This window comes from Phyllobates terribilis, unplaced genomic scaffold (assembly GCF_046119375.1).
Source record: "Phyllobates terribilis strain yellow unplaced genomic scaffold, ASM4611937v1 Scaffold_7__3_contigs__length_470593459, whole genome shotgun sequence".
NCBI classification, from domain to species: domain Eukaryota; kingdom Metazoa; phylum Chordata; class Amphibia; order Anura; family Dendrobatidae; genus Phyllobates; species Phyllobates terribilis.
In genome coordinates this window covers 131636740-131663627 of record NW_027362767.1, presented here as the reverse complement: position 1 = coordinate 131663627, position 26888 = coordinate 131636740, and the positions used below count along the sequence as shown (strand labels likewise).

At 44.6% G+C, this 26888-nt stretch overlaps 1 protein-coding gene across 3 annotated transcripts; it reads left to right on the top strand.

The window, feature by feature from the left end:
* NUSAP1 (nucleolar and spindle associated protein 1) lies at nucleotides 1–25223 on the top strand. Of its 3 annotated transcripts, none has more exons than XM_073639175.1 (12): nucleotides 1–209; nucleotides 3048–3116; nucleotides 4724–4879; nucleotides 5756–5891; nucleotides 9028–9117; nucleotides 9197–9309; nucleotides 11244–11291; nucleotides 12959–13125; nucleotides 13832–13995; nucleotides 15916–16008; nucleotides 23807–23909; nucleotides 24757–25223. In XM_073639175.1, exons 1-12 carry the CDS (start codon nucleotides 117–119, stop codon nucleotides 24845–24847), a joined length of 1323 nt encoding a protein of 440 aa, XP_073495276.1. In that variant the 5' UTR covers nucleotides 1–116; the 3' UTR covers nucleotides 24848–25223. The 3 variants fall into 3 exon arrangements, with proteins under 3 accessions (XP_073495276.1, XP_073495275.1, XP_073495274.1); XM_073639174.1 differs by having other exon boundaries at nucleotides 15892–16008; nucleotides 24760–25223; XM_073639173.1 differs by having other exon boundaries at nucleotides 2–209; nucleotides 15892–16008.
* The last annotated feature ends 1665 nt before the right edge of the window (nucleotides 25224–26888 follow it).

The following is a 26888-nucleotide window of genomic DNA, read 5'->3' as shown; positions in this document are numbered from 1 at the left end:
TTTTTTTGTTTTCAAAGTCGGTTACTAACGCGCGCAAATTTCAAACACTCGGGCGCTGTGTACAGTCAGTGTCTGTCAGTCACTCAGTGCGGGTGTCAGAGTGTGTCACTGCGGCCATGGAGGCGCCGTCTGTGGAGGAGCTGGACACCTTCAAGTACCCGGAGCTACGGAAGCTGGCGAAGGCGGCGGGACTGAAGGCGAACCTGAAGGTGAGCAGCGGGTGTCCGGGGCCCTCAGGCGCCATTACCGCCTGTGTTGTTTTTCCTCACACGTCTCCTGTCACAAAGATAACGAATCCCGGCGCCCGAGCGCGCGTCCTGGTGACACGGAGACTTAACCCTTTCCTGACAGGGCCGGCTTTAGCGCTTTTTTTTCTGCCTATTTAGCTGTAACTTGGGCTCTTTTTTCGCTGTGTCATAGGTTTGAATGATACCATTCATTATTGTATGTGTATGTATATATATATATATATATGTATGTGTATATACTGAATAATGGTGCTAAAGACACAATTATATATATACAGACTGTGTTACTGGAGGCCGCGATGATGAAAATAAACCAATTCTGGGGTCTGTTTTCTATTACTTTCTTTGTTGTTTTGCTCTTTAATTCTTGGGATAAATAAGTTTTTATATTGATAAATAAATTGGGCTTTTATGGACACAACAATTGTAAATATTTACTTTAACTCTTATTTTCGTATGAAGAAGCATGATCTGTCTATATATACCGTATGTGTATATATACACACACACACACGTGCGTAAACAAGGTCAGATCACCCTTCGTCATACGAAAATAGTTACAATTGTGTCCATAAAAGTCCAATTCATCAATAAATAAAAAGACAAATTTTATGAAAAATCAAGTCAAAATAAGTATTTTACCTTTATTACACACTTTAGTGATTGACCGCAGCGATCCAAGGTAGACGCCTGGTGTATAACACAGCCGACACCTGTCCTGTGCAGAGCGGGCTCAGCTCCTGCAGCGTAAACCCCCTCCATGACATAATAATAATAATAATTGTATGTCATGGGGTGAATAACCACTGATTAAAGAAGTTGTCCAGTACTTTATAATATCCCCCCGGGGCCCCTAAGTATATTTGTAATTACCTTACGTTGCAGATACTGCCTGTGAGCGGCGCTATCGGTTGCCGCTCACAGGCATCACGTGACCCTGCGCTGATGTCACGACAAGTGAGGCGTGACTCAGCTCTGGGGTCCCCACTGTGGCTGCTGGGCTGTAGGTGGGGGTTACCCCCCCCCCCCCACGTCACACCCAGCATCCACCGCTTTCCCAATGAATGGGGAGAGGCAGAGCGCGCAGTGGATGCCGGGTGTGACGCGGGGGATAACCCTGCCCACAGAATGTGTATCCAGCACGATAGAAGGTGTAATAAAGCATAACTTTTAATGAAAATATATTAAAATGACCATATGGCTCAAGTAAAAAACTAGACCATAAACAAAAAACGGCACACACCAAGAAAGGTCACAGATACAACGGGGTAGAGTGAGCATACCCTAATATTGTGGTCCCCTTAAATGCAACAGTGACACGAGTATAAATGAGAAAGGAACAATCTCACAGTTTGTTGGAGTATAGCATTACTCAAAGCAAGAGAGATCCCCAATTAGCCGGTATTTCATCCAGAGAGACACAATCCACAGAGGAGATGTAAACAGATCGGGGGGGGGGGGGGGGGAGAAATATCCACACAATACCCAAAGGAAAAATATCTCATGTATAGAAAGTGTATCGGGGATCTATTGCACATGTCCCAAAAAGTTTCCCATTTACTTGCTTTGAGTAATGCTATACTCCAACAAACGGTGAGATTGTTCCTTACTCATTTATACTCGTGTCACTGTTGCATTTAAGGGGACCACAATATTAGGGTATGCTTACTCTCCCCCATTGTATCTGTGACCTTTCTTGATGTGTCGTTTTTTGTTCATTGTCTAGTTTTTTACTTGAGCCATATGGTCATTTTAATATATTTTCATTAAAAGTTATATTTTATTACACCTTCTACCGTGCTGGATACACAATTATATGGTTGGTAGTTCTATTGTTATATTCTGCCCACAGAATGGCATCCACCATGGAACCAGGAAGAGAGAGACCCCCGGCTGCTGTCAGCACCGGCTGCGGCCGGGGGTCACGTGATGCCTGTGAGCGGCCAGTGATGACGCCGCTCACAGGCAGTATCTGCAACGTAAGCTAATTTGGGGGGGGGGGGGGGGGGTGTAATATAAAGTACTGGATGACCCCTTTAATTTGATGCATTGTTGATGGGTACCTGTAAATCCACCTTTTAAAGGGGTTGTCCAGTCTACAATGACAAGTCTGCAGTTACTCTGTGACTGCAGACTTATGAACCCTCACATCGCACTCTGTGAGGATTCTCCGTTGCCATGTGCAGGCAGTCATGTGAACACAAGTATGTGATTTGAATACTTTTTCGGCCACATGCCAACTAGCCAGACCCTCGCGCAATACACTGGCATTGAGTGAGGCTGCACCCGTCTAGTCGGCATGTGACTGAAGTATGCAAATCATTAATGGAGAATCCTCGCAGTGCACATAATGTGAGGATTCACAATCTTGCATGCACATGGTGACCACAGACTCGTACTCTAAGACCGAACAACCTCTTTTAAAGGGAAACACTCATTATATTCCTGCTGCTGAAACCACGGACAGCTTGAATCAGAGTCTGCTGCGCAGTCACAGCCAGGTATATTTCACACTGAAGTACTCCAGCCTTTCAGACAACATATTCCTTGAAAATCTGGCCAGGACTATAAGGGATAGACCTGATTAGTCTGATGACATCCCCAGCCGGTTTCTCCCCTCGCCAATTGATTGACAGGTCTTTTTGTGTACTTATACGGGAGACACCTGCCAGTCACCAGGGTTGGGGAGAAGCTGGTCGGTGGTCATCATTGGACTAGTCTAAAAATACAGGATAACCTATGGATGATTTATAATATATTATTGTTGCTATTATTATTGATTCCTTATTTCTATTGTAGGCCGACCGACTACTCCGAACTCTGAAGTCGCACTTTCATCCAGCTGGTGTTACAGAGCACAGTAGCAGTGTAAGTCTTGTGTTCTGATAGCTTATCCTCATCTCCTTTTTCATTATTACATACAGTATATTCCTTTGGTTATTAATAATGGGATTATTCATTAAAGAGAACTTATCAGCTGATACATGGCTTCACTGACCAGCCTCCTATTTTACCTAGCCCCGCACTACTAGATGCATTATGTAAGATAGGAGGCAGGTCAGTGAAGGCACAGTGAGCTGTCATAAGGGCATACAGATGAATATGTAAGCAGAACACCAGATAGAGCGCCGCCCACAGGCCACCCCGGAGCATGGGCATATCATTATCTCCAAACTGAAAGTAAAGATTACACAAGAACCACAGGACGAATTTCATCAACCAAGGTATCATATTAATCAGTGTAATGTCGCTCACCTGACAGTGTATGTGGTTTACTGAGCACAATCCTGCTGACAGGTGCACTTTAATAGCCACCTTAGACTGCGCTATATACTAGTCGGCCAGGTGGTCCCCCACAGCGTCTCCCTGCTCACTGACCTGGATTGACAGGTCTCTGCCTATGTGCACGTATATCGATTAGGCCATCTGTGTTTACTTATGGAATAAAGTTTGGATATTAAAGGGGTTGTCCACTACTCGGACAATCCCTTCTCATTTGCTTTATTCCCCGGCGCCTTTCCAGCAATGATGGCACTGGGGCTCACATGAAGTTGTCACGCGAGTCCTAAAGTCAATCTGCGACCACTAAACTCTCACTTTCTTTGGATGTAAAGGACATTTGGATGAAGTCAGAGCAGCAGAAGCTTTCACTTCTGGGTGTCGGTTTTGTCCAAAGGAAGTGAGTGAAAATCAGTTCATGTTGATTTTTATTCCCGCGCCATGTAAATGGGATATTGAAAACCCCACTTACTGGCAAGTACTGTAAATGGCTGCTGATTTGTAGTGTACGTTTTCTCCCCTCGAAAAGCAAAACCAGTCTGGAATTGGTGCTGGGCTCTGCTGTGCTAATGACCGTTTAATTGTAGGGTGTGTTCACACCTAAAGTGTGTAAAGCTGTGGATTTTCCATCCAAGTTTGCAGAGTATTATGGTCACAGGAAAGTTTAAGAGATTTTGACAAATCACATCCACTCACCCTACATTTTGTAGTTTAGTTCAGTCTGATTTATTTGAGCTGCAAAACCAGGCCCATTTATTGCTGAAAAAGAAAGCCTGGAGTAGAAGGACAAGGGCTTATAGCGTTCAAAGATCAGTCTTAGTTTCCTTATTTATTTTATTATCAAACAGGTTTTTGCAATGATTTTTGGCCTGAGGCCCTTATTGTACTCCAACTAAATATTGACAGGTTGATATTTACTTTCCTGGTGCATAAATCAGACCTTTATTGGAAGATTATGCCTTATCTTCTGTATTGTTTTTGCTCTGGCTATGCATAAAGCAGAGAAGTTGCTCTACCTGCTGGGGGATTGTAGGCTGGGCACCTCCTCTCCAACCAAAAGATCCATGTTTCTTCTTTCTCGTCACCCCCTTTTTCCCACCAGACTGTCTGATAAGAAAGCATGGCTGTCAGTTTGCTCCTCTCATTTGTTGTAGACCACACTCAAGATGTGACTGTCTTTATGTTCTGATTTCTAGGATTCGGATGGTAACTCTACCCTAACCGATGACACACAAGGCAGCCTGGATGAAGCTGAGCAGGTTTCTGTATGCCATGTTACTCACAGACGTGGTCGGGGTAAAAAGAAAATCAAAGCTGATTCCAGTCCAGAGATAAAAAATGAGATAATTCAGGTACTGAGTACGATGAGGTTTTGTGTTTGAATAAAAAAAAAAAAAAGTATGTATTATATTTTCTATAGATAGAGGGTGTGTGTGTGTGATATACAGTATCTGGAGATTGAAGCAAGCCACAAAGTCTTATATTATAGGATCGTTCCCACTTCTGGGGTAGATGTTTGTCTGGTCTGTGATGTTAAGGGAATGCTATGAGCATTAGGTTACTTGTGCACTTAGAGGTTTTCCATGACTAATATTGATGGCCTATCCTTGCCTTGGGCTATCAATATTTTATTTGTTTGGGTCCAACTCTGCAGAATGAAGGAGCGGCAGGGAATCTTTTTTACTGATCTGCAGCAGTTTCTGGAACAGGCAATAATGTATGTATGTAATGGAAGCTCCTCTAAACTGTGATCTTAGGGTTAGTTTATAACCTATAGAAATCTATTGACTCGCAGCATGCAGAGATGGTGACACGCTTTGAATATTTCATTATTCAACCATTTCCATCCTGTTTATCAGCAATTGGCAGCTTTCTGTCTGCTGGAGTGCCTTCTCCCTCCCCGCTTCAGTAGTTCCTGTTTGCCTATCGTCACCTCCACCGAGGAGGGCTCAGTGCCAGTGACTTCAATGAGCATTATGTAATGCTACATAGTCATTGCACAGTAATCATGAACTCGTAGCCTGATTGTTGCAGCCATCTTACTATTAAGAGATGTAGCAGAGCTGTAGAGGCTGTGCATAACTGCTCTGCTACAGAGTAATAAGGCCACACACAGCCACATAAGGTTAGAGGACCTGACACTGTGTATTTTTGCTGTAAGGCTAAAAATCTTGTGTTTTTGTAGTCACAAAAAGTTCTTGTAATGGCTAATCTTTACTGCTCTCTAGGGAGATGACGCTGAGAATGATACAGAGGAAACGTCTATTCCTGTTCCTACAAGCGTGCTGCCCAGCCAGCAGAGTGAAGAAGCGGAGACTCCTGAGACTAAAGAAGACGCTGCTAAGATCAGTACAAGGAGACGAAGTATGTAGCTATAAAATAACATTCCTGTTACGTCTTGGTCTTTTTAGCTTCTTCATCTATTGGCTAAATATGCTGCATAATATTACTATGCTTATTACTGTGCTATAGTAGAGTAATATAGTATAAAAGCCTATAGCACCTGATTGGGGAGATGTAATTTAAAAAAAAACAAAACTGGAATTTGCAAGAAAAAAAAAGTTGAGTGTCGCAGTTTCCCGAGACCCGTAACGTGTTTTTTATTACGGGATATGTGGCTGGGTGATGGCTTATTTTTTTGCGCCCTAAGCTGAATATTAAGCTGATACCATTTTAGGATAGATACAGTGTTTTGATCACCTTTTATTGCAATGTTGCAGCGGCCAAAAAAAACGTAATTCTGGCATTTTCATTAATTTCATATTTTGATAGATTGGACTTTTACGAATACTGCGATGCCAAATGTGTGTGGCTATGTTCCCCCATGTTGTGGGTTGTTTTTTTTTTACGTCCGAAATCTGCAGCAAAACTGATTTCTGGCAGGAAATCAGCTGCGACAAAAACGCAGGTTTTTGCTGCGTTTTTTTTTTTTTTTTTTTTTTTTTTTTTTTTTTTTTTTAGCGTTCACTGTGTTTCTGTCTATGCATGTACATTTAGGTCTGTGAAAAAATAAAACCCCATTCTATTTTTCCATCAAAAATGCTGAAAAAACTTACTTGCGTTTTTTTTTCACCACCCATTACGTCCTATGGGTGAAAAAAACGCTGAAAGTGACATGCTCTATTTTCTAAAAACCCAACCAAGGCACATAATACGCAGCAGAAAAAAAACATGTGAGAATTCTGGTTTCTCATAGACTTTTCTGGTACTGCAAAATGCTGCTGAAAATGTGCATAAAAATCTGCAGCAAAACAGGCTGTTCACACAGTTTTCAGCGTAAATTTTATTTTTAACCCCTTGGTGACCGGACCAATTTTTTTAAATCTGGCATGTCACTTTATGTAGTAGTAACTCTGGAACGCTTCAACATATCCCATTGACTCTGAGATTTTTTTCGTGGCACGTTATACTTGATAATAACCGTAAATTTAGGTTTATATGCTTTGTATTTATATAAAAAAAAATATCAGATATTTGACAATTTTTTTTTTTAAAAAAAAATTCAATTTTCAAACTTTGAATGATTATCTCTTTAATCCAGAAAGTCGCACCTCACAAAAACATTAATAAATAACATTTCCGTCATGTCTGCTTTACATCAGCACCATTTGTAAAAGTATTTTATTTTGTTAGCATTTTAGAAGGTTTAACAATGTAGCAGTACTTTTTTCAAGGAAATTTACTAAACTTTGTTTTTTTACAACCTAAATTTTGATAACTTCAGAACAGGCTGCTATAGCCAGCAGACTCTGACCATTATTTGGCCATGAACTGTCATGGCAAACATCAGGACCACAAGATCCAAGGGTGCCAATGGGGTTAAAGAGGGAGCCCCCACACTCTGTTAACTACTTAGATTCTGTAGTTACTATTAACAGCATCTAAGGGGTTAAACGGCCATGGTCTGTGCCAACATTGATCGTGATTGACAGCGTGACTTAACAGGCGCTGGCGGAGCACCGCGCATCCCGCGGCTGTCAGAGGCACATGATGGCTGATTAAATTAGCTGTGGTGTGCGGGGAAAGATGCAGGCTGAGCTTGAAAGTCCGCAGCAAAGACAGGAACACTAGTTTTGACATACAAGTACGTCAAAGGTCATGAAGGTGTTAAGGGATTTGATATGCTGTGAATGTTTGATCAGTAGCGGTACTACTGCTGAGAGATATCTGTAGAAAATGGGGAACGGTTGCCCTAATTTAGGATCAGTCAATTTTGAACATTGTAATATTGTACAGCCGCTTTAACCCTTTCACGACATGTGCCATATATGTACGTCGCGTGTCAGAAGCAGGTGTATGGAGCAGGCTCGCTGCCTGGCAGGTGATGGCTGAGTATTACAGCCAGTACCTGCCCCTAACAATAGCGAGCAGTGCTCCGCCCGCGATTGACAGCGGCATTTAACATGCACCGACATGCACACCCGTGACGTGATCACGGGTCCTCGATGGGTTGTCATGACAGTCGGGGGTCTGCTGATGGCTCCTGTGCCTGTCATTTCGGAGCTCCATTGAAGCATTGCTTGTGGTCGGGCATCAAAGGAGACAGTGATTTCTACTTTATGCAGCAAAGCTGTGTCATCGCTGCTTCATAACACAAGCGATCAGACAATTGCATCTTCAAGTCCCCCTAAGGGGGCGAATAAGATCAGTGAAAAGAAAAGGTTTAAAAATTAAAAAAAGTTCAAATCCGTCCCTTTTTCCCCCATTGAAAATAAAGATATGAAAATACACACATGTGGTATCACCGCGTTCAGAAAAGTCCGATCTATCTATTTTGCAACAATCTGATTTTGTTTGTTTTTTTCACTACTAAAATAATAATAAAAAAATAAAAAAAGCTGGATATGTTTGGTATCTTATTGATGAGGAGAATCCGATCATATTGCAAGGTCATTTTTTACCACAAAATGTACACTGTAAACACAATAACGTCAGAATTGTGCGTTTTAGTTTTTGTGGTTTTGTTTGTTTTTTTTTTTTTCACTGCACTTGGATTTTTTTCCGGTACACTATGTGCTAAAATGAATGTTATTCAAAAGTACAACTTGTCCCGCAAAAACCAAGCCCTGTCTGTGGGTCTGGGATGAGGAGGAGGAAAGAAACAGAAACTCAAAAACGGAAATGCGCTGCGGCGTGAAGTTGTTAAAGTGTACCTGTATTTTCAGACATGTCTTAGTGCTCTATCGATTGGCTTTTGCTTGCTTAGACCACCACTAGTCATTACAGTACAGGGGCAGAACTACAATGCCCCTTTCTCTGCTTGACTGTGCAAAGAAAATCAAGCAATGCCGTTTAACGCTGAAGGGGTTGGGTACTTTGCTCGTATAAGCTAACAGTGAGGGTCTTGGCAGACGGCCCTCCACTTTTTAAAATTTCTTCTGATGTGGCAAGTTTGTAGAAACTGTAGGTGCAGTTTAAAGCATGACCTGAATTTACTTACATCAAAAATTTACAAAGGATAATTAAGAAAACATTGTCTCTGAACCTACTGTTTTTGTAGGTAAAAGGATCTCCTCTTCTGGTAAGAGACGTCGTAAGATTCCAAAGAAAGACTCTGTATCTAAGGCCGGATCAAAGCCCTCCACTCCCAGTAAGTCAAATTCCCAACATCAGAAGTTTTCCTTGCAAAACACAATTTATCGGACATTAATTGGAAATCATCTGTGTAGATTTCAAGAGGATGCACGAGGCCCACTTCAAAAAGATGGAATCGATAGACAAATATCTGGAGAGGAAGCAAAAGCGTCTAGATGCAATAAGCAGCTCCATTCCGGATGTAAAAGTAGGTACAATGTCATACTTGTGCGTAGGCGACCGAAAATGTATGACAGAACACACTGTGACTCCGAATGCATCATTGTAGTCAATGACCCCGTCAGTGTATATGCCCCCATTCCCATTTTGCTGTGGTTCAGGCGTAAGCCCTGTCAGAGCCACTAAACATACGGGCAAACGTGATGTGGAATCTTATAAGTAAACCTTCAAAGCACTCTGCTTTTCTAAGCAAACACCTGAAAACCTTCAAATTATACCAAAAACCTCTTGTAAAGTACTTTTTATAAGGGGTCCAGGCAAATTTCCAAACTTAGATTTGGATTTTGTAAAGTAACTTTTTTGTTAGGTGACATTTACCTAAGACCGTTCATACGGGTGTCCTAATCAATGCAGCACAGGGGAAGGATATGCCAAAATGATTACTGGAGATATGTCACCAAGATTTTGCAATGTAATCTTTGAGCAGATGTAGATATACAGAATTCTACTTTTTTTTTTATATATCTATATCTATCTCTATCTAGATGGATGTAAGAGAATCCAGCATCCTCTGTAAGCGCTAAGATGTAGGCAAACATAGAATATATGTTATCTGAGCTGTATTACTGCTATATAGAATATTCTTATTAAAATGAAGGTACTTGGTGCATAAATTTTGCCAATTCACGTGTGCCCATCAATCATGGCAAAGTGACCTTTTTTTTGACGGGACCCTTCTTTTCGGACTTGCACTACTCCCATCAGCCTAAGGCTGTTTTTCATAAATGCTGGATCGTACCTGCCCCTTAAGATTATAGGCTTATAGCATGGGAGAGGCATGTCTGATAAATATTAGGTGTAGGGTCCCATCAATGAAAGGTCACCTTGCCATGGTTGATGGGCATGCATGACTTGGCAAATTTATGCGCCAAGTACCTTCATTTTTAGAAATCTATTCTATATAGCAGTAATGCAGTTCAGATTTCATATATTTTGTTTGCATACTTAGCGCTTACAGAATGTTGCTGTTTCTCTGGCTGTCTCTATGATGAGGAACATGCTTGTGCTTCGGGGCCTGTGGACAGGTCTTATCTTGCTGATCTGGCCTAGAGCACCAGGATAAGCCCCTGCCTACAGTCCAGCCCCGGAGCATGGGCAGGTCATTAACTGCAAACGCTGATTACACAAGAACCACAAGACGGAATTCTTCACCTCAGATATCATATTAATCAGTGCAGCAGCCCTAACATGGCAAAATCCTGCTGACAGGTTCACTTTAACACTACAATATGAAGTCCATCTGGCAGCAGCACAATCCTGCTGAACCACTGTGCCCCTGCATCATGGCATGGGTGTCCATGGTCAAGCAGCTGCATGCACCTCTCACAGCGCCACTGGACTCTGGAGGAAACGTGTTCTGTGCAGTGACGGATCACACTCCTCTAGCTGGTATCTGATGGAGGACTCTGGGTCTGGTGATTCCAGGAGAACGTTACCAGCCTGACTGCATTGTGCAGCTCTACAGTTTGGTGGAGAAGGGATAATGCTGGGCTTGTTTTTCCGGAGTTTGCCTCTTAATTCTAGCAAAGGGAAATCTTAATACTTCAGCACAAGATATTTTGGACCGTTGTAGCTTCTAACTTTGTGGGATCAGTTTGGGGAAGGCCCTTTTGGTGGGAGGACATGACCGGCCGCACAGAGCCCGGACCTCAACCCCATCTAACACCTTTTGTATGAACTAGAACAAAGATGTGAGCTTCACCTCTCAAACATCAGTGTCTGACCTCACAAATGATGTTCTTCATGAAGGGGCAAAATGCTCAGACACCTACAAAATCTTGTACAAAAACTTTCCCAGAAGGTACTGTAGGAAGCGACTTCAAAGAGACCGGCTCCATACAAATATCTTTGGACTTTGGATACAAAGTATAAGTATTCTCTTTTTTTTTTTCTGTTTTGCAGATGTTGCCAAAGAGCTCTAACCAGAAGACGCCAGGCAGCAATTCTAAGGTAAAGGGTGACCACATAAGGTGCATATGCTACAGTAGCTTTAGTTTCATCATTCCCCTGCATCAAATGGCAGCACAAAGTGTAATATCATATAAGCTACAAACTGGCTCTAAAATGGCTGGAAATGGGAAACACTTGTGAAAAAAAATATATATATATATATACATATACATTTTTCCCACAGTATGAAGAAGTGCTCCTTATATACTCTTTATCCAGTACATCAGGGGTGGGGAATCGTTTTTTTTTTTTTCTGCCAAGGCCGTTTGGATGTTTATACCATCCTTCAAGGGGCCGTACAAATTGTACGCTAACTCCACCCACAAAGTACATCCTGATTCCTGATGCTGTCACTGGTATCAGGATGTAATCTCTCATTGCCTGTGCCTCAGGGTTCAGTAGTGAAGACTGTGTGCGTGTGCTCACAAAGCAAGAAGAAATGAATGGGCCAGTGGCCAGCAAAATACAGCTGCAGTCCCAAGGAATCTGCTGGGGGCCCGATTAAAGGTCATCGAGGGCTGTAAATGGCCCCCCGGGCCTCAGGTTCCCCACCCCTGAAGTACATCTTGATAAGAAATTGCACTTTGCAGAGTGTAATGTGTCTTGAACCCAGCAATACAAGGCACTTTTGCTGGTGGCCACAGCCCAAACACAACTTGCCTTTATTGCTACCAAGTGCAATTGTTGCTCAATGATGCCAGCACCCAACCTTGTGTAAGAGAGGTTTGCTCTATATTCTTCAGATACTGGAATATGATCTGCACACATCTCGAATATTTGGCTTAGTAGCGCCATCCATCTGAGGCGCTACTAAGCATTTCCAGCAGAGATATTGACGTGGGGCGGAGATATAGATCGGTGGCTCAGTGGTTAGCATTGCAGCTCTGGGGTCCTGGGTTCAAATCCCAACCAGAACAGCATCTGCAAGGAGTTTGTATGTTCTCCCCGTGTTTGCATGGGTTTCCTCCAGGTTTTCTGGTTTCCTCCCACACTCCAAAGCCATACTGATAGGGAATGTAGATTGTGAGCCCCAATGGGGACAGCGTCCATAATGTCTGTAAAGTGCTGTGGAATTAACGGTGCTATATAAGAGCTATAGATAGATAGGATTTAAAGTTGTCCTAAGCCAAGATGGCGTTTATCTTAAGCGTAGCGTCTGGGAAGCCTTGTTATTTTAGAGCAGATAATTGAGTGGTCCATTCACCCAGTTCTGACAAAGTGTACGACTAATGGTATGATAATATTCTCCTCCTTCATCTCCATTTATAAAGTTATCGTCTTAACCGATAAATTGACCTAGTTTTCTCTGACAGCAAAATGGGCTCCATAACATTTATACGTATAAGATAGATGAATTCGATCCCAGCTAATGTTGGGAGTTGACGTGTGGCTTCCCACAAAAGTCTCTGGGAGGCTGTGAAGACTTTAGGACCACCTCCACCTCCACGTTACTAATCTGTAATGCTCACATATGAGATGAGGGATGCTGCTTTGCAATTCCGGCTCATATGCAAAGAAATAGTGGCACAGATTTATCACTACCATCTTGATGGGTGAATTGTGCAGATGGGAGAAGTTCCATATTTTTTCGAGGTGTTTTTAGTTTTACTTTGCAACTTATTTTCTAAAACTTGTGGTGTCGTTTTTTGTTTTTTTTTCTCCTTTAGAAAACCTCACAGAATAGATTCTCTCTACTAAGTCCACTCCCACAGACTGGATTCCTCTTTTCAGCAAAGACACCAGCGAATACGAGATCTGCAGGCAAAAGGAGCATTCTGGTGGACAGGTCTGGTGTTACACCGTCTGCATCTTCATCTTCTAAAATGAATGTCAGGTAAATGACACTTTCATAACCGTTAATTTCCAAGCCTGACGCAGGGCATTAATTTGTCTTTCTACTTCCAATCAGCCAAATGTCATAGGAATTTTTAGTCTTTTTTGTTCAGGCTTTCCAGTAATGTATTTGTTTTAATACAATTGTATATCTTTGAATATAATCGCTGTATGCTATTGAACTTGATGTAATCCAGCCAGGCCTTTATTCCCATAAACTTTTTTGTGAGCTTAAAAGCAGCAGAGTACCTGACTCGTTCCATTTTTAAGGGATTGTTTTACTCATTGGACAACCCCTTTTTTGAATGCTGCAGAGCCCCATGTAAAATGTAGTTGTATATTGCGCTCACGTGAAATGACGGTGTCATGTGGGAACCGGCAGACACCTCGCTGATATTACTGAAATGTCAACAGTCTGTGAGGTGAGTATAATTTTACATGATCCTGCTGCATTTAGGAAGGGATCTGCCAACACGGCCATCTACCACAAAAAGCAAAACACTGTGCTGGGAACTTCTGTCTAAACCTGTGACACACAGACTGCAGGCCTAGAAATGTCAGATGGTGGTGAGGAGGATATTGGGGAACAAGGGCTTTGTCCTCCCAGTATCTTCCAGCTGTTCAGGATCTTATTGTCAGCGGAAAAGAAAATTGCCAAAATAACGTAAGATTAGTGTGTGAGTTGTCACATTTGCTTCTTCATTCAGGTTTTCCGGTGCAACAAAGGACAATGAACACAAGTATTCCTTGGTAAAGACACCGGCCAGGAAATCTTCTACTGTTGTGCCCAACAACAGTGAACCAAGAAAAAGCTTACCACAGCGTAGCATGAAGGCCACACCGGCTACTGAAGAAACAAAAATTCCAGCAGGTATTTGCCGGTTATCTTAGATGATTTTTCTCAGTTTCTAGTTTGTCATGGCTGACATTGAATCTTCAATCATAATCTATCCAGGTGTCTGACAATACAATTTATAAAACAAATGCCTAGTCTTGTCTTTCGACGTAGAAACTTATATGGCCGCTACTTTTTTTTTTTTGACTGCCTAGCCTTAGGATATGGCAAGTGTGTTAGGTGTCACACCATGACCATCAGCTGTTACCGGTGGAGGTCAGAAGATGGCTCTCCCAAACATATAGTGGCTGCAGACAGGTACTGCAGATACACCCTCTAGTCAAAGGAATAGACACAGGTTGGATCTGACAACCTGGCTGCTGCAGAATCTAAAAACTTCTGGTTGGTGAAAGTGCTGGGTGTCATACCCCCACTGATAAGATATTCATGGCCTTTCCTAAGGAAATAGTGTCTGCCTCCTTTTAACCCCTTAAGGACTGAGCCTCATTTTTTTTCAAATCTGACCAGCGACACTTTGTTGTAATAACTCGAACTCTTCAATGTTTCCAAGATTTGTTTTTTTTTTTTTTCCGTGACACATTGTACTTGATGTTAATTCTAAATTTTGGTCGTTATGATTTGTGTTTATGAAAATATCGACTATTTGACAAAAAAGCAGAACTTTTCTCAAGTTTCAAACTTTTAATTTTTGTGCCCTTAAACCAGATGGTTATATCACACAGAATAGTTAATAAATAACATTTCCCACATGTCTACTTTACATCAGCACAGTTTTTGAAACATGGTAATACAGAAATGCCAAACGTGTTGATGCTAAATGTGGTTTAGGCACACTGTGGGGGTTTGGGAGTGCAGAACTTGCTGAATTTCTTTTGGGGGACAAGGAGCCATAACGCTTTTCCAGACCCTTTGTGCTACCAATAACATGGAAGACTCCTATAGTTTTATTAACAAATGATGAACCTGAGTGGGGACTTGCTTTTATTGATGACATTTTGGGATACAGCACATTGTGGATCACATTTATCCTGCCCTCTTACATCGGGGTTTTCATCTGAATCTCTGGAATACGTGATTCAAGAAATTGTCAACTACTTTAGATTACCCCCTCCAATATATCCATTCACTATATTGAGGCAGCAGAGTTACTCTGGACTGCGTCTGGGCTCTGTTCAGCGTTATCCTTCTTTTCAGAAGTGCACAAAACTGTGGCCGACGACACTATTACGCACGCCTAAAAAGACGGACACCGCCGGCTCACAGGCCAGACAGCTTCCACAGAGCCTCCGTCTGCCTCATTACAGGGAATCTTCCTCCGGGGGTTCAGTCTGAATCACGTATTTCAAAGATTTACACGCCAACCAAAAAAACGCCAGCTCAGCTCCTATGACGTAATCCTAATTACAGTTGCATCACCAATTTTTATAAATGCTCTGAGGAAGGTGTACAGCTTTAGGATTTCTTAGGTTATTGACATGTTTCTATGTTTTTTTTCAGAAATGGCTCGTTCTTGCATTAACAAAGCAAATAGTTTTTTGCTGCATATGCAAAGTCCCTTTTGCATCACAAAGGCTAAACTTGACTACCGTGATAAGGAAAGCCTACAACCTGTATTGTGGCTTCAGAATAGGAGATCAGGAAAAGAGTTGGGCTCCACACACATGCTGCAATATATGTGCATCACTTCTTACCCAGTGGCTGCATGGGAAGAGGCAATCCTATGCCTTTTTCAGTCCCAATGATCTGGAGAGAGCCAACCCATCACAGTACCAATTGCGGTTTCCGCATGGTGTATAGAGACCAGAGCCAACTAAAAATTTTTATTGGCAGATTTGAATTTGGGTAAAAATCATTAACTTTTGAAAATATGTAGAACAGTGTTTTATTTGGGATCTTTACTTTTCCATTTAGCCATCACACCTTTCAAATTTACAGCTGAAAATATGGCAACTCCAAATAATAGCAAAAAGATGAAATTCGACCTCCAGGCAAGCTTGTCCCGACCTCTCGGTTATCAGCCGCACAAAGGTGGGTGTTTCCTAATTACTAATGCAATATGTTATTCAGCTTGCACAGCGGTTGATGGGTGGCAGATGATGATGGCGCTGTCTTGCAGATTTTGTTTGAACCCCTTCACGACGGGGCCAATTTTCATTTGTTTGTTTTTTCCTCACCTTCTTCCCGGAGCCATAAGTCTTATTTTTCTGTCCACATAGACATGAGGGCTTGTTTATTGTGGGAAAAATTGTAATGACTCCATTCATTTTACCACATAGTGCACTAGAAAATGAGAAAAAAAATTCAAAGTTGGGAGAAATTGTGGAAAAAAAAAAAACAATGCAATTCTGACATTGTTTTTACGGTGTACATTTTGTGGTAAAAATAACCTTGCAGTATAATCTTGCTCATCAGTACAGTTACAGCAATACCAAACATGTCCAGGTATTTTTTTTTTTATTATTTTAGTGGTGGTAAAAAAAATCAGGAATTTGCAAAATAACTTTTTTGGGGATTGTCGCCATTTTCCAGGACCCACAATTTTCGTTCTATGAAGCTGTGTGAGGGCTTATGTTTTGCGGGGCGTCACTGCGTTTTCAGCAGCAGAAGGGAAGGAAGGGAGACACAGATCCATTACTAGTGGGCAGGCGGAGCCCCACAGGATAGAACACCTCAGCTTAGAAAAAGTGACGACCGGCCCCTCCAGCTTAGGCTCCTCCTACTCCCATGATTCTCCAGTCTAAAATTTGAGGTCACAGAGGATAGTTGCTGCCTTTGCAGCTCCTCAGAAGATTTTTTTTATTTTTGTCCCGGAGACCTGGACTCCCCGTGGTCTAGAGGTCTCAGGGGGTCTCAGCGCTGCTGGGACCCCCACCCCTCCTCTGGCGGATCTGCGTACCCCCTAAGGCGGTCCCCGCAGAACCCTGCCGGCCTCGGGGGATACAGGGCGCTTCCTGGCGGAGATGCAAACCGCGCCTGTGGGGTCCCTGCGCGCTCCGCCGTGGGGGAAGCTAAGGGCCACGGCGCCACACATCCCTGGGGGTCCCTGTGGCGCTCAGCTGGGTAAGTGCTCACTATGTATGAGTCCTTCAGCGGCTGCTGCGGCAGCCGCTGTTACTTTAATCAATGCGGTGACTGCTGTTTTTATCCGCAGGTGGAATCCCCTGCAGTGAGGTGTCAGACGAGCGGGAGCGGAGGACGGAGAAGCCGCGCGCTTTTTTGAACGGCGGCGGGGGGCGTGGCCTCGCATCCCCTCGGCTGCCTGTCTTTCGCGGGCAGGAAGCGCTCGCCGGAGCGGTTCCTGCCCCTTCCTCTTCCGGCTTCTTCATGCGCGGTGGCCATACCGAGCGGCGTCCTCCTGCTCCTAGCTCGTCTCTCGTCTCACTCTCTCCCGCATTCCGACCAGGAAAAGCAGTCACCGCAGCCAGCTGGGTGAGTCGCTTCTGTCTTTAAGGCAGAAGGTTCCTCTCACCTCCGCAGTGCGGGGCACCTCTCTGCAACCCTGTTAAGGTAGTCAGACTGTGCTGTACCTGCCGCTGTTACCTCTCAGCTGAGGTATTTCTGGGGCTCACACACCTCTTTAAAAAAAAAAAAGCAGAGTTTGTCCGCAGTCTGCAGCATTAACCCCTCGAAGGCAGTTAACCCTTAAACCTTGCTCTGTCGGGCAGCTGGGATAGCTTTCTCTCCTAGAGGAGCTGTAACCCTTCAGCGCTTGGTTTCCCCTGGGAAGAACAGGCTGTGGTACGGGATCACTCTGTCCTAGTTACTGATCACACCTTTAAGGGGTTATTCGCCTTTCAAATTTCTGTGTGAGGGCATGTCGGATCAGGGTCCAGAAGGCGCGGACCGCCTCCCAGGTCCGCTTCAGGATCTGTCTCGCGTATCTGACACGCAGGAGTCCTCGACGGCGTCAAGTTTAACGCTGGTCGGGGGGCTCAGTGATGTTAAAGTGGAGGCGCTCACTCGCTCCATTGATAGCCTGTCTGGCCTTCTAGGTCATTGGGTATCGGCTAAATCCCAACAGACTTCTCGTGGCAAGAAGCGCCACAGGCCGGTACTGTCCCCTCCGCACAGCGAGACTGAGGCCTCAGAAACTCCGACAAGCTCTGCTGGGGAGATCTCCGATTCTGACGAACAGGATCGGCAGGGGCGCTCTGCTTCGCTTTTGGGCCGCGTGGATGCCTTTATTGTGGCTATGAGAGAGGCGTTACAGTTGCCTGATGAGGTATCGAGATGCCCTGGTAAGTCGGCCCGGCTGTTTCAGGAGTCGCGTCGGACTCGGTCGACTCTGCCATCACTCGATGAGCTTAGCGAGGCGGTGGAGAAAGAACGCCTGTGTCCGAATAAGCGTTTTCAGGGGACATGGATTTTTGATGCTCTGTACCCCTGTTCCACGGAGACGGTCGCTAATTGGGTTCCCTCTCCTGAGGTGGACGTTCCTTTATCTCAGCTGAGCAAATCTGCTCTGCTTCCTGTTAAAGGGAAGGCGAGTCTGCAGGATCCGCTAGACAGAAAGACAGAGTTAGCGGCGAAATCCATCTACGAGGCCGCGGGTCATGGATTCCGAGCGTTTTTAGGAGCCATGTGTGCTGGTGAGGAGTCTCTGCGGTGGTTGGATCAGCTACGGACGACGTGGCAAGATGGGACCCCGTTATCGGAGGTAGAAAGGCTCATCCAGTTGTTGAAAGAGGCGGCCCGATATGGCAGAGACGCAGTTCTGGATACTACTTCGGTTCTGTCCAGAGTGCAATCCTCGGCCGTCACAGTCAGAAGAGCGCTGTGGCTTAAGCAGTGGACTGGAGACGCTGTATCCAAGCAAGGTTTGCGGAGTCTGGCGTACAAGGGCAGTCAGCTTTTTGGTTCTGACCTCACGGAGCTGATTGCTAAGGCCAAAGCAAAGGATACGGCTTTGCCGCAGCTGAGAGCAGTGGCGTCTACGTCTGGCAAGTCTAGTGTCGGTGGTGGTCGTCGGCCCAGGGGACGGTTCGGTCAGCCCTCTTGGGGATCGGGTCGTCCCTCGTCGTCCAGAAAGAAGACCTCTCAAAAATCCTGTACTCCCTGGAAACAGAATTTCTGTCAAGACAAACGGGAAACTGACAAAAAGCCCGCTAAGGCGGACTGACGCCAGGTGCTCTCCCGGGTGGGGGGTCGTCTGCTCCAATTCGAGTCGACTTGGGCATTCCGCGTATCGGACGCCTGGGTGACGCGGGTTATGTCGGCAGGCTATTTCATAGTTTCATTCTCGACCCCCAGACAGGTTTTGCCAGTCTCGCATCCCGTCCGAGCCCAAGCTGGCAGCTGCACTGCTGCGGGAGGTCGATTCTCTTCTGCAGAACGGCGTAGTGGTTACGGTTCCACCGGAGGACCGGGGAAGGGGGTTTTACTCCAACCTCTTTGTGGTTCCCAAAAAGGAGGACAAGTTTCGCCCCATTCTGGATCTCAAAGAGTTGAATCTTCATGTCCGGACCCGGAAGTTCCACATGGAATCTCTTCGCTCTGTTGTGGCGGCCCTATCACAGTACGATTTTTTTTGGTGTCAATCGACATCCGCGACGCCTATTTGCATGTCCCCATTGGAAGGGCCCACCAACGCTTCCTGCGTTTTGCCATAGATCAGGCTCATTATCAGTTTGTGGCCCTGCCGTTCGGGTTGGCCTCGGCGGCCAGGGTTTTTACAAAAATTCTGGCGCCACTTATGGCGATTCTCCGAAGACAAGGGGTTGCTATTCTTCCCTACCTGGACGACCTGTTGATAGTGTCATCCACAGCGGAGGAGGCCGGTGACAGCTCGCGATCTATCCCTTCAGCACCTGGAAGACTTCGGGTGGCTGGTCAATTGGAAGAAGTCCTCTCTGGAGCCGTCACAGTCAATCCTGTTCCTGGGAATGCACTTCGACACGGTACGGGCAGTGGTGTCCCTGCTTGCGGACAAACAATTGAACCTTCGTCACCAGGTTCAAGCCATGAGGTCGACGACGGCAATGTCCCTTCGAAGGTGTATGCGCCTTTTGGGTCTGATGGTGGCGACAATGGAGGCGGTACCGTTTGCTCAATTTCATTCCAGGGGTCTCCAAGATCTCATTCTGACCCGTTGGGATCGATCGCCAGCTTCGCTGGATTGCAGTGTCATTATCTCCCGCAGGGTGCGAGAGTCTCTCGGATGGTGGTTACGTCCGGAGGTGTTATCCCTGGGGAAATCTTTCCTCCTTCCACGGTGGTCGGTCATAACCACCGATGCCAGCCTGACGGGCTGGGGGGGGAGTTTGGAACTATCTCTGGATTCAGGGAGTATGGTCGTCAGAAGAGTCTTCTCTGCCGATCAATATCCTGGAGTTGAGGGCAATTTTTCTCTGCCTCCGACATTGGACGGTCCCTTTGAGCGGTCTGCCAGTCCGAGTTCAGACGGACAATGCGACAGCGGTCGCATATATCAACCATCAAGGCGGGACGAGGAGTTCCAGACTCATGATGGAGGTCTCTCGGATCATGTTATGGGCCGAGTCCAGGGTTCCTGCCATCTCCGCGATTCACATTCCAGGAGTGCGGAATATCACAGCGGATTTTCTCAGTCGCGAGCAAGTGGATCCGGGAGAATGGAGTCTTCATCCGGAAGTGTTTGCACTGCTGTGCTCCCGTTGGGGAACTCCCGAAGTGGATTTGATGGCATCCAGGCTGAACGCCAGGATTCCTACGTTCATGTCCAGGTACAAGGACCCGGAGGCCGTGGCGGTGGATGCACTAGTAGCCCCGTGGGACCAGTTCGAGCTGATCTACGTATTTCCACCGGTATCTTTACTACCTCTGGTGATCAGACGGATCAAACTCGAGCGAATCTCGGCAATTTTGGTGGCGCCAGATTGGCCGAGGAGGGTGTGGTTTTCACGTTGGTGTCGCTTCTGGCAGCACCTCCGTTTCCACTACCTCTTCGCCCGGACTTGTTAACCCAAGGACCCATTTGTCATCCGGGCCTGAAGTCTCTTCGTTTGACGGCGTGTCTCTTGAGACCGAAATCTTGACCCGTCAAGGGTTTTCAGCCGAGGTCATTGCCACTCTGCGAGCGGCCAGAGGGCTTGCTACGACTAGGGTTTATCACAAAACTTGGGAGGCCTTCTTTTCGTGGTGTTCTGGATCTTCAAGAAACCCGAGGGTTTTTTCCATTCCCAACTTATTGGCCTTCCTGCAATATGGATTGGACAAGGGTCTGGCAGTCAGTACCTTGCAGGGTCAGGTATCTGCTCTATCCTTGCTTTTTCGGAAGGCTATTGCCTCGCGCAGGCATGTGCGTTCCTTTTTTCGCGGGGTAACACGTCAGTTTCCGCCTCGGAAGAAGTTTGTGGCTCCTTGGCGGCTTAATCTAGTCTTGGAGGCTCTTCAACACCGACCTTTTGAGCCTATGGATTCTGCTAAGCTTTTTTTGCTTTCTTGGAAGGTGGCCTTTCTGGTGGCGGTCACCTCTTTGAGAAGGGTTTCTGAATTGGAGGCACTGTCTTGCTCGCCCCCTTTTCTGGAATTCCACTCGGATCGTGCGGTGCTTCGCATCCGTTGTGACTTTCTGCCTAAAGTGGTGTCACGTTTCCATGTTAATCAGGACATCGTGTTGCCCTCACTCTGTCCAGAACCGAGGAATTCAAAGGAGCGGGCCTTGCACTCGTTGGATTTAGTGCGGGCTTTGAAGTTTTATCTTTCAATCGCGCAAGGGTTTCGGAAGTCGGACTCTCTTTTTGTGATTCCTGCTGGTCGTCGGCGTGGTCAGCGGGCTTCCAAAGACACTATAGCTCGGTGGATACGGTCGGCTATCCTAGAGGCGTACCGACTCAGAGGCGAGCCTTGCCCTATTAAGGTTCGAGCTCACTCCACTAGAGCTGTGGGGTCGTCGTGGGCCTTTCACCAAGGGGCCTTGGCAGCTCAACTCTGCCGGGCAGCTACCTGCCGTTCCGTTCACACTTTTACAAAATTTTATAAGGTGGACGTCAGTGCTTCCGCTGATGCGGCCCTAGGACGTAGGGTCCTGCAGGCGGCGGTGGTTTAGGTTATCTCTTTATCTAGTTTTGGCGCTTGTTGCGCTCTTGCCTAAGTTGTTGGGGTGTTGGCGATTCTGCCACTGTTTCCCACCCTTGAGTTCTGGACTGCTTTGGGACGTCCCACTAGTAATGGATCTGTGTCTCCCTTCCTTCCCTTCTGCTGCTGAAAGACGGATTTTGGTAAGACCTTACCTGTAAAATCCTTTTCAGCGAAGGAAGGAAGGGAGACACAGCACCCTCCCATGGCAGAAGTGTATTATAGTTTTTCAGATGCGGCGTGACTCCTCTCTGATGGCGGTCATCTGGGCGGGGGTCGGCGCGCTAGGGCTCTGTTCCAGCATTGCCAGCTCATCGCAGTTGTCAGGTCCAGTGAGTAGTGCCTGGGACTGTGTGTTCTTTCTGTTATATACATAACCTGTTCTCTCGCATTTCTGAGTTTTCAGAAGGGGTTGTACTGTTCTGCTGGTGTTACCTGCTCTTCCTTAGCTTGTGTATGGACTGGAGAATCATGGGAGTAGGAGGAGCCTAAGCTGGAGGGGCCGGTCGTCACTTTTTATAAATCTGAGGTGAACTATCCTGTGGGGCTCCACCAACCCACTAGTAATGGATCTGTGTCTCCCTTCCTTCCTTCGCTGAAAAGGATTTTACAGGTAAGGTCTTACCAAAATCCGTCTTTTATTCATAACATTTTAGGATAGCTATGACATTTTGATCACTTGTTACAGCATTTTTTGGGGGAATTGCAGTGATCAAAAAAATTGGTAAAAAAAAATCGCGTAAATTTATTTTGATAGATGGGACTTTTCTGAACGTGGTGATACATGTGTATTTTTTTAATATCTATATTTTTAATGTGGGGTATTAGAACGTTTTTTTTTTTTTTTTTTTTCAGATTTTTTAAAAATGTTGGGTTTTTTTGCTTTTCACTGTACTGGTCGGTCCCTATAGAGGACTTGAAGCTGTGATCGTCTGATCGCTTACGCTATATAAAGCAATGCTACAGTCTCCTTTTAATCCCAACCATAGGCTGGGTGTCAAGTGGGCTCCATAATGACAAGCACAGGGGTCTTCAGCAGACCCCCGGCTTTCATAACCGTTCAGCAAACCGCGGTCACGTCACGGGTGCACCAATGGCCGCAAGGAATGACGTGCCCCCCTCTCCTGCTGGCTCGTGTTAAATGCCGCTGATAGAGGTTGACAGCAGCTTAACAGGTCAACAATCGCTGGCTGAGATCCGCTCCATCCCCGATTGTAAGAGGCTGGTCCTGGCTGTATCATACCGCCATGATCTGCCTGGGTATGAGGCAGACCTCATGAGCCCCCGCCCCATACACCTGCTTCCAACTTTCGCCATACATGTACGGCAGATGATTGTGAAGTGGTTAAGGATCCCTTGCCTGACTAACAAACCTTGAGGGTAAGGCCATTACCACACGACGGACCACTAGGACGAGAGTCCAGAGATTCTTCCTACTTGCCACATGACTGATGGAGACAGACATGCTGTACACTCCACCATGAAGAAGACTTGAATCTATGTATTGATGATTATCTTCTGTCCGTCTGTATACTCATCCTTCTTAGAATTGGAGGTGGCGGTGTCCTTAGTGTGTATTCGGGCTGCTTGACTATTTCTTTGGGCCAGTCTGTACTAAATACAAACTAAGGCTATAATTCACCAATACGTGATCCAGTTATGATTGCATATATCTTACAAGTAGTGGCAACATGTTTTATATTTTATCTTCAATTTCAAATCTAAAATTTGTGTGTATATAATATAATATATTTTATTCATTTTTTGAAAGGCAAACTGAAGCCTTGGGGAGACACTAAAGAAAACACAGATGAAGTCCAGAGCAAGTTGTCCATGTTGAAGAATAACTACAAACAGCCTCATCTTCCAACCAGGTATTTGAGGGAACCTAGAAATGAATGGTAATCCAGGGCTGTGGAGTCGGTAAGCCAAACCTCCGACTCCTCAATTTTCCCCTTCTCCCATGACTCCACCACCTGAGAGAGGGTATCTGCCCACCAAGGACAGGAACCTACTGAATAAAAAGGCGGTACCTCTCCTCCGCATCAGTTTTGGTTCCTGTCCTTGATGGGAGCTTCTCCAGGTGGTGCCTAGTCAGGGTGGTCCCTGACTTCTAACTCCACAGCACTAGATGAGGAGCTTCACTACTGAGTGTGTACATAAAGTGCAGCACAGATTAATCCCAACTAAAAGCCGAGATCCTTAGATCAGGAACAGAACGGACATTTAGAGGACATCTCATAACTTTCCCAAATTCTTAAGAAAACATTTACAGCACACACTGCATTGTACTAATGAACCCAATTTATTATATATTTTGGGAGTCTGAATCGGTCCATTTTATACCGACTCCACAGCCCTGGTAGTAACAGAAAAACCCCTTGCCTTCCTGTAGAAATTGTGCAGGGAGCACTGGTGGTCGGGGTTTAGTGTACCCGGTGCGGTGGGGATAAGCTCTCTGCTACTAGTGATGGGTGGGGATTGATACTGCTAGGGGTTACTAGAGATTTCTATAGCCCACCAGCACTCTCATGGGGGCCATTTATTACTTTGGGGTTTAGAAGACTGCCTAAAAGATGAGAAGGAAGGGGGCACCTGAAGGGCAATTCTTGTCTGATTGATCTGTTCAATTGAGAAAGCTCACAGTTCTACTTCACAATAAAAAAGGGACAAAAACTTTGTTTTTATCATATAACTTTTTTTTTTTTTATTTCCTTTTAGCAGAGATAATCGGCGTAAAGAACTGGAAAAGGACCGAAAGAGCAAGAGAGAGAAAACCTTTGGATCACGTAGAAGAGTTGCCGTCCCATAGAAACGTTTTAGTTACAGATTTTTTAAATTCTTGTGTAAAGTGTCTTTTACTAGGTTAGCTATATATATAAAAAAAAAAAATCCACATTTTTGCTGATTACAGTAGCTAAATGGTTATATTAATCTGATAAGGCAGCTAGTTTTATAATTATTTAGCTTATTTCTATTGCTTTGAAAAGGGTCTTCTATGAGAATATTGCGAACAGCATTCTTGCATCTGATTACAGTAACTGCATCCCTACTTGTTACCATACAATCACATTGACCCAAAGCAGCAGCTACATGAACGCAGGAACTAAAACCCCTCAGTACAAGGTTTTTAAATACTGATCTTACTAACACCTTATTAACAAAGTAATAAAACTGATAAATATTAATTTCTCCTACACCAACTTGTGAAATGGTCAGACTAAATTCTACATGACCCTTAATAATCCTTGGAAAACTGCAGATTTAATTTTTTTTTCTTCAAAACCATACGTTGTCCATGATTGCAGTAGTGTCCACACAACTGTTTTTGTCATGGAACCCATTTTGCACAGTCTTGTATTGTAGGGTAATCAGCACATAGCATGGCTGCAATTAGTGGACAACTTTTCATGATCTCTTGGAAAGTTTTACAACTTTCCCTGAGTTTTGCACTTTTCCTTATTAGGGATTTGTGTTTAAAAATAACCTGTCATCAGGATTTAGCCCTATAAATAAAAGGAATCGCTATAATGGCTGTGATGCTGATCAATATACCTGATGGGAAGGGATCCGCTCTGTGGTTAATTCTCACCTTAAGAAGGTTTCAAAAAAATGTTTTGTGTGCTTTGGGGTGGAATGTGGGGGTCTTCTGGTTCTCTGCCCCCTCACCAGCCTCCTCTGTTTCTTGTACTGGTCACTGAGATCTCAGCTGTTGATCTCCGCATGCGCTGCCTCTGGCGCCATTTTATTGAAGTCCTGCACACAGGACGCCGGCTCCCACTGTGCACGCGCCGTCCACACAATGATGGTGGTCGCACTTTATTCAACGACCTGCCTCTTTTTTTTTTTAATTATCAGTGACCTGCACAAGAAACAGAGGAGGCTAGTGAGGGGGTGGAAAACGAGAAGAAGACCCTGCTCCCACGTCCCACCCCAAAGCACACCCAACGTCATTTTCTGAGAACCTCTTAAGGTGAGTATTAAACATCCATTGAGTGGAGTCGGGTGTCAGATTAATCAGCATCACAGCGCCATTTGTAGCCATGCTTTTAGTTTATAGGGCTAAATTCTGATGACTGGTTCTCTTTAAGTATTTGTACGATTAAGGGAGTGGCCACATTTGAGTGATGGAGATATAGATAGATATATATATATATATATATATATATATATATATATATATATATATATATATATATATATATATATATATATATATATATATATATATATATATATATATATATATATATATATATATATATATATATAATTTTGCAGTTTTACATTTATAGACACTGTCCCTGCACATTTGACTTTGATGTGATGTGTGGTCATAAATCAGCTGAAAACTCCCTGTAAGAACGAGATCATTGATGAATTCAGTGAACTCCTTCTGCAGCCAACAATGGAGAGTACAACACGGAGGCTATAGAAGGCAAACCGTGCACAATTCTTAATGAAACTCAATTGCAAGATTTATGGTAGTTAAAAACAAATTGTCCCCAGAAGTGGACAGCCCCTTTAAGGAATCTGTAGTATGGTGATCTTTCTTCAGAGCACTTCCACAGAGAGTTGAGATGCATATCAACATTTCTATGGTCTGCCTTCAAAACGCTTCACATTTTATTAATCCTTTTCCATTTAATTAGCTATGTTTTTACCTCTACATTTAGCTGCGTTCAGAAGATTGTTGAAACTCTTCGCCTCAGAGCTAAGGACGGGACTGGTTTATGTGCCCACGATGCAGAAATGAAGCGGAAAATTTCCGCTTCATTTCTGCATGTCCTTGCCTGGAAAAACGCGTGTGGAATTTGACACGCGATTTTGAAGCATTTTGCACATGTGGAATT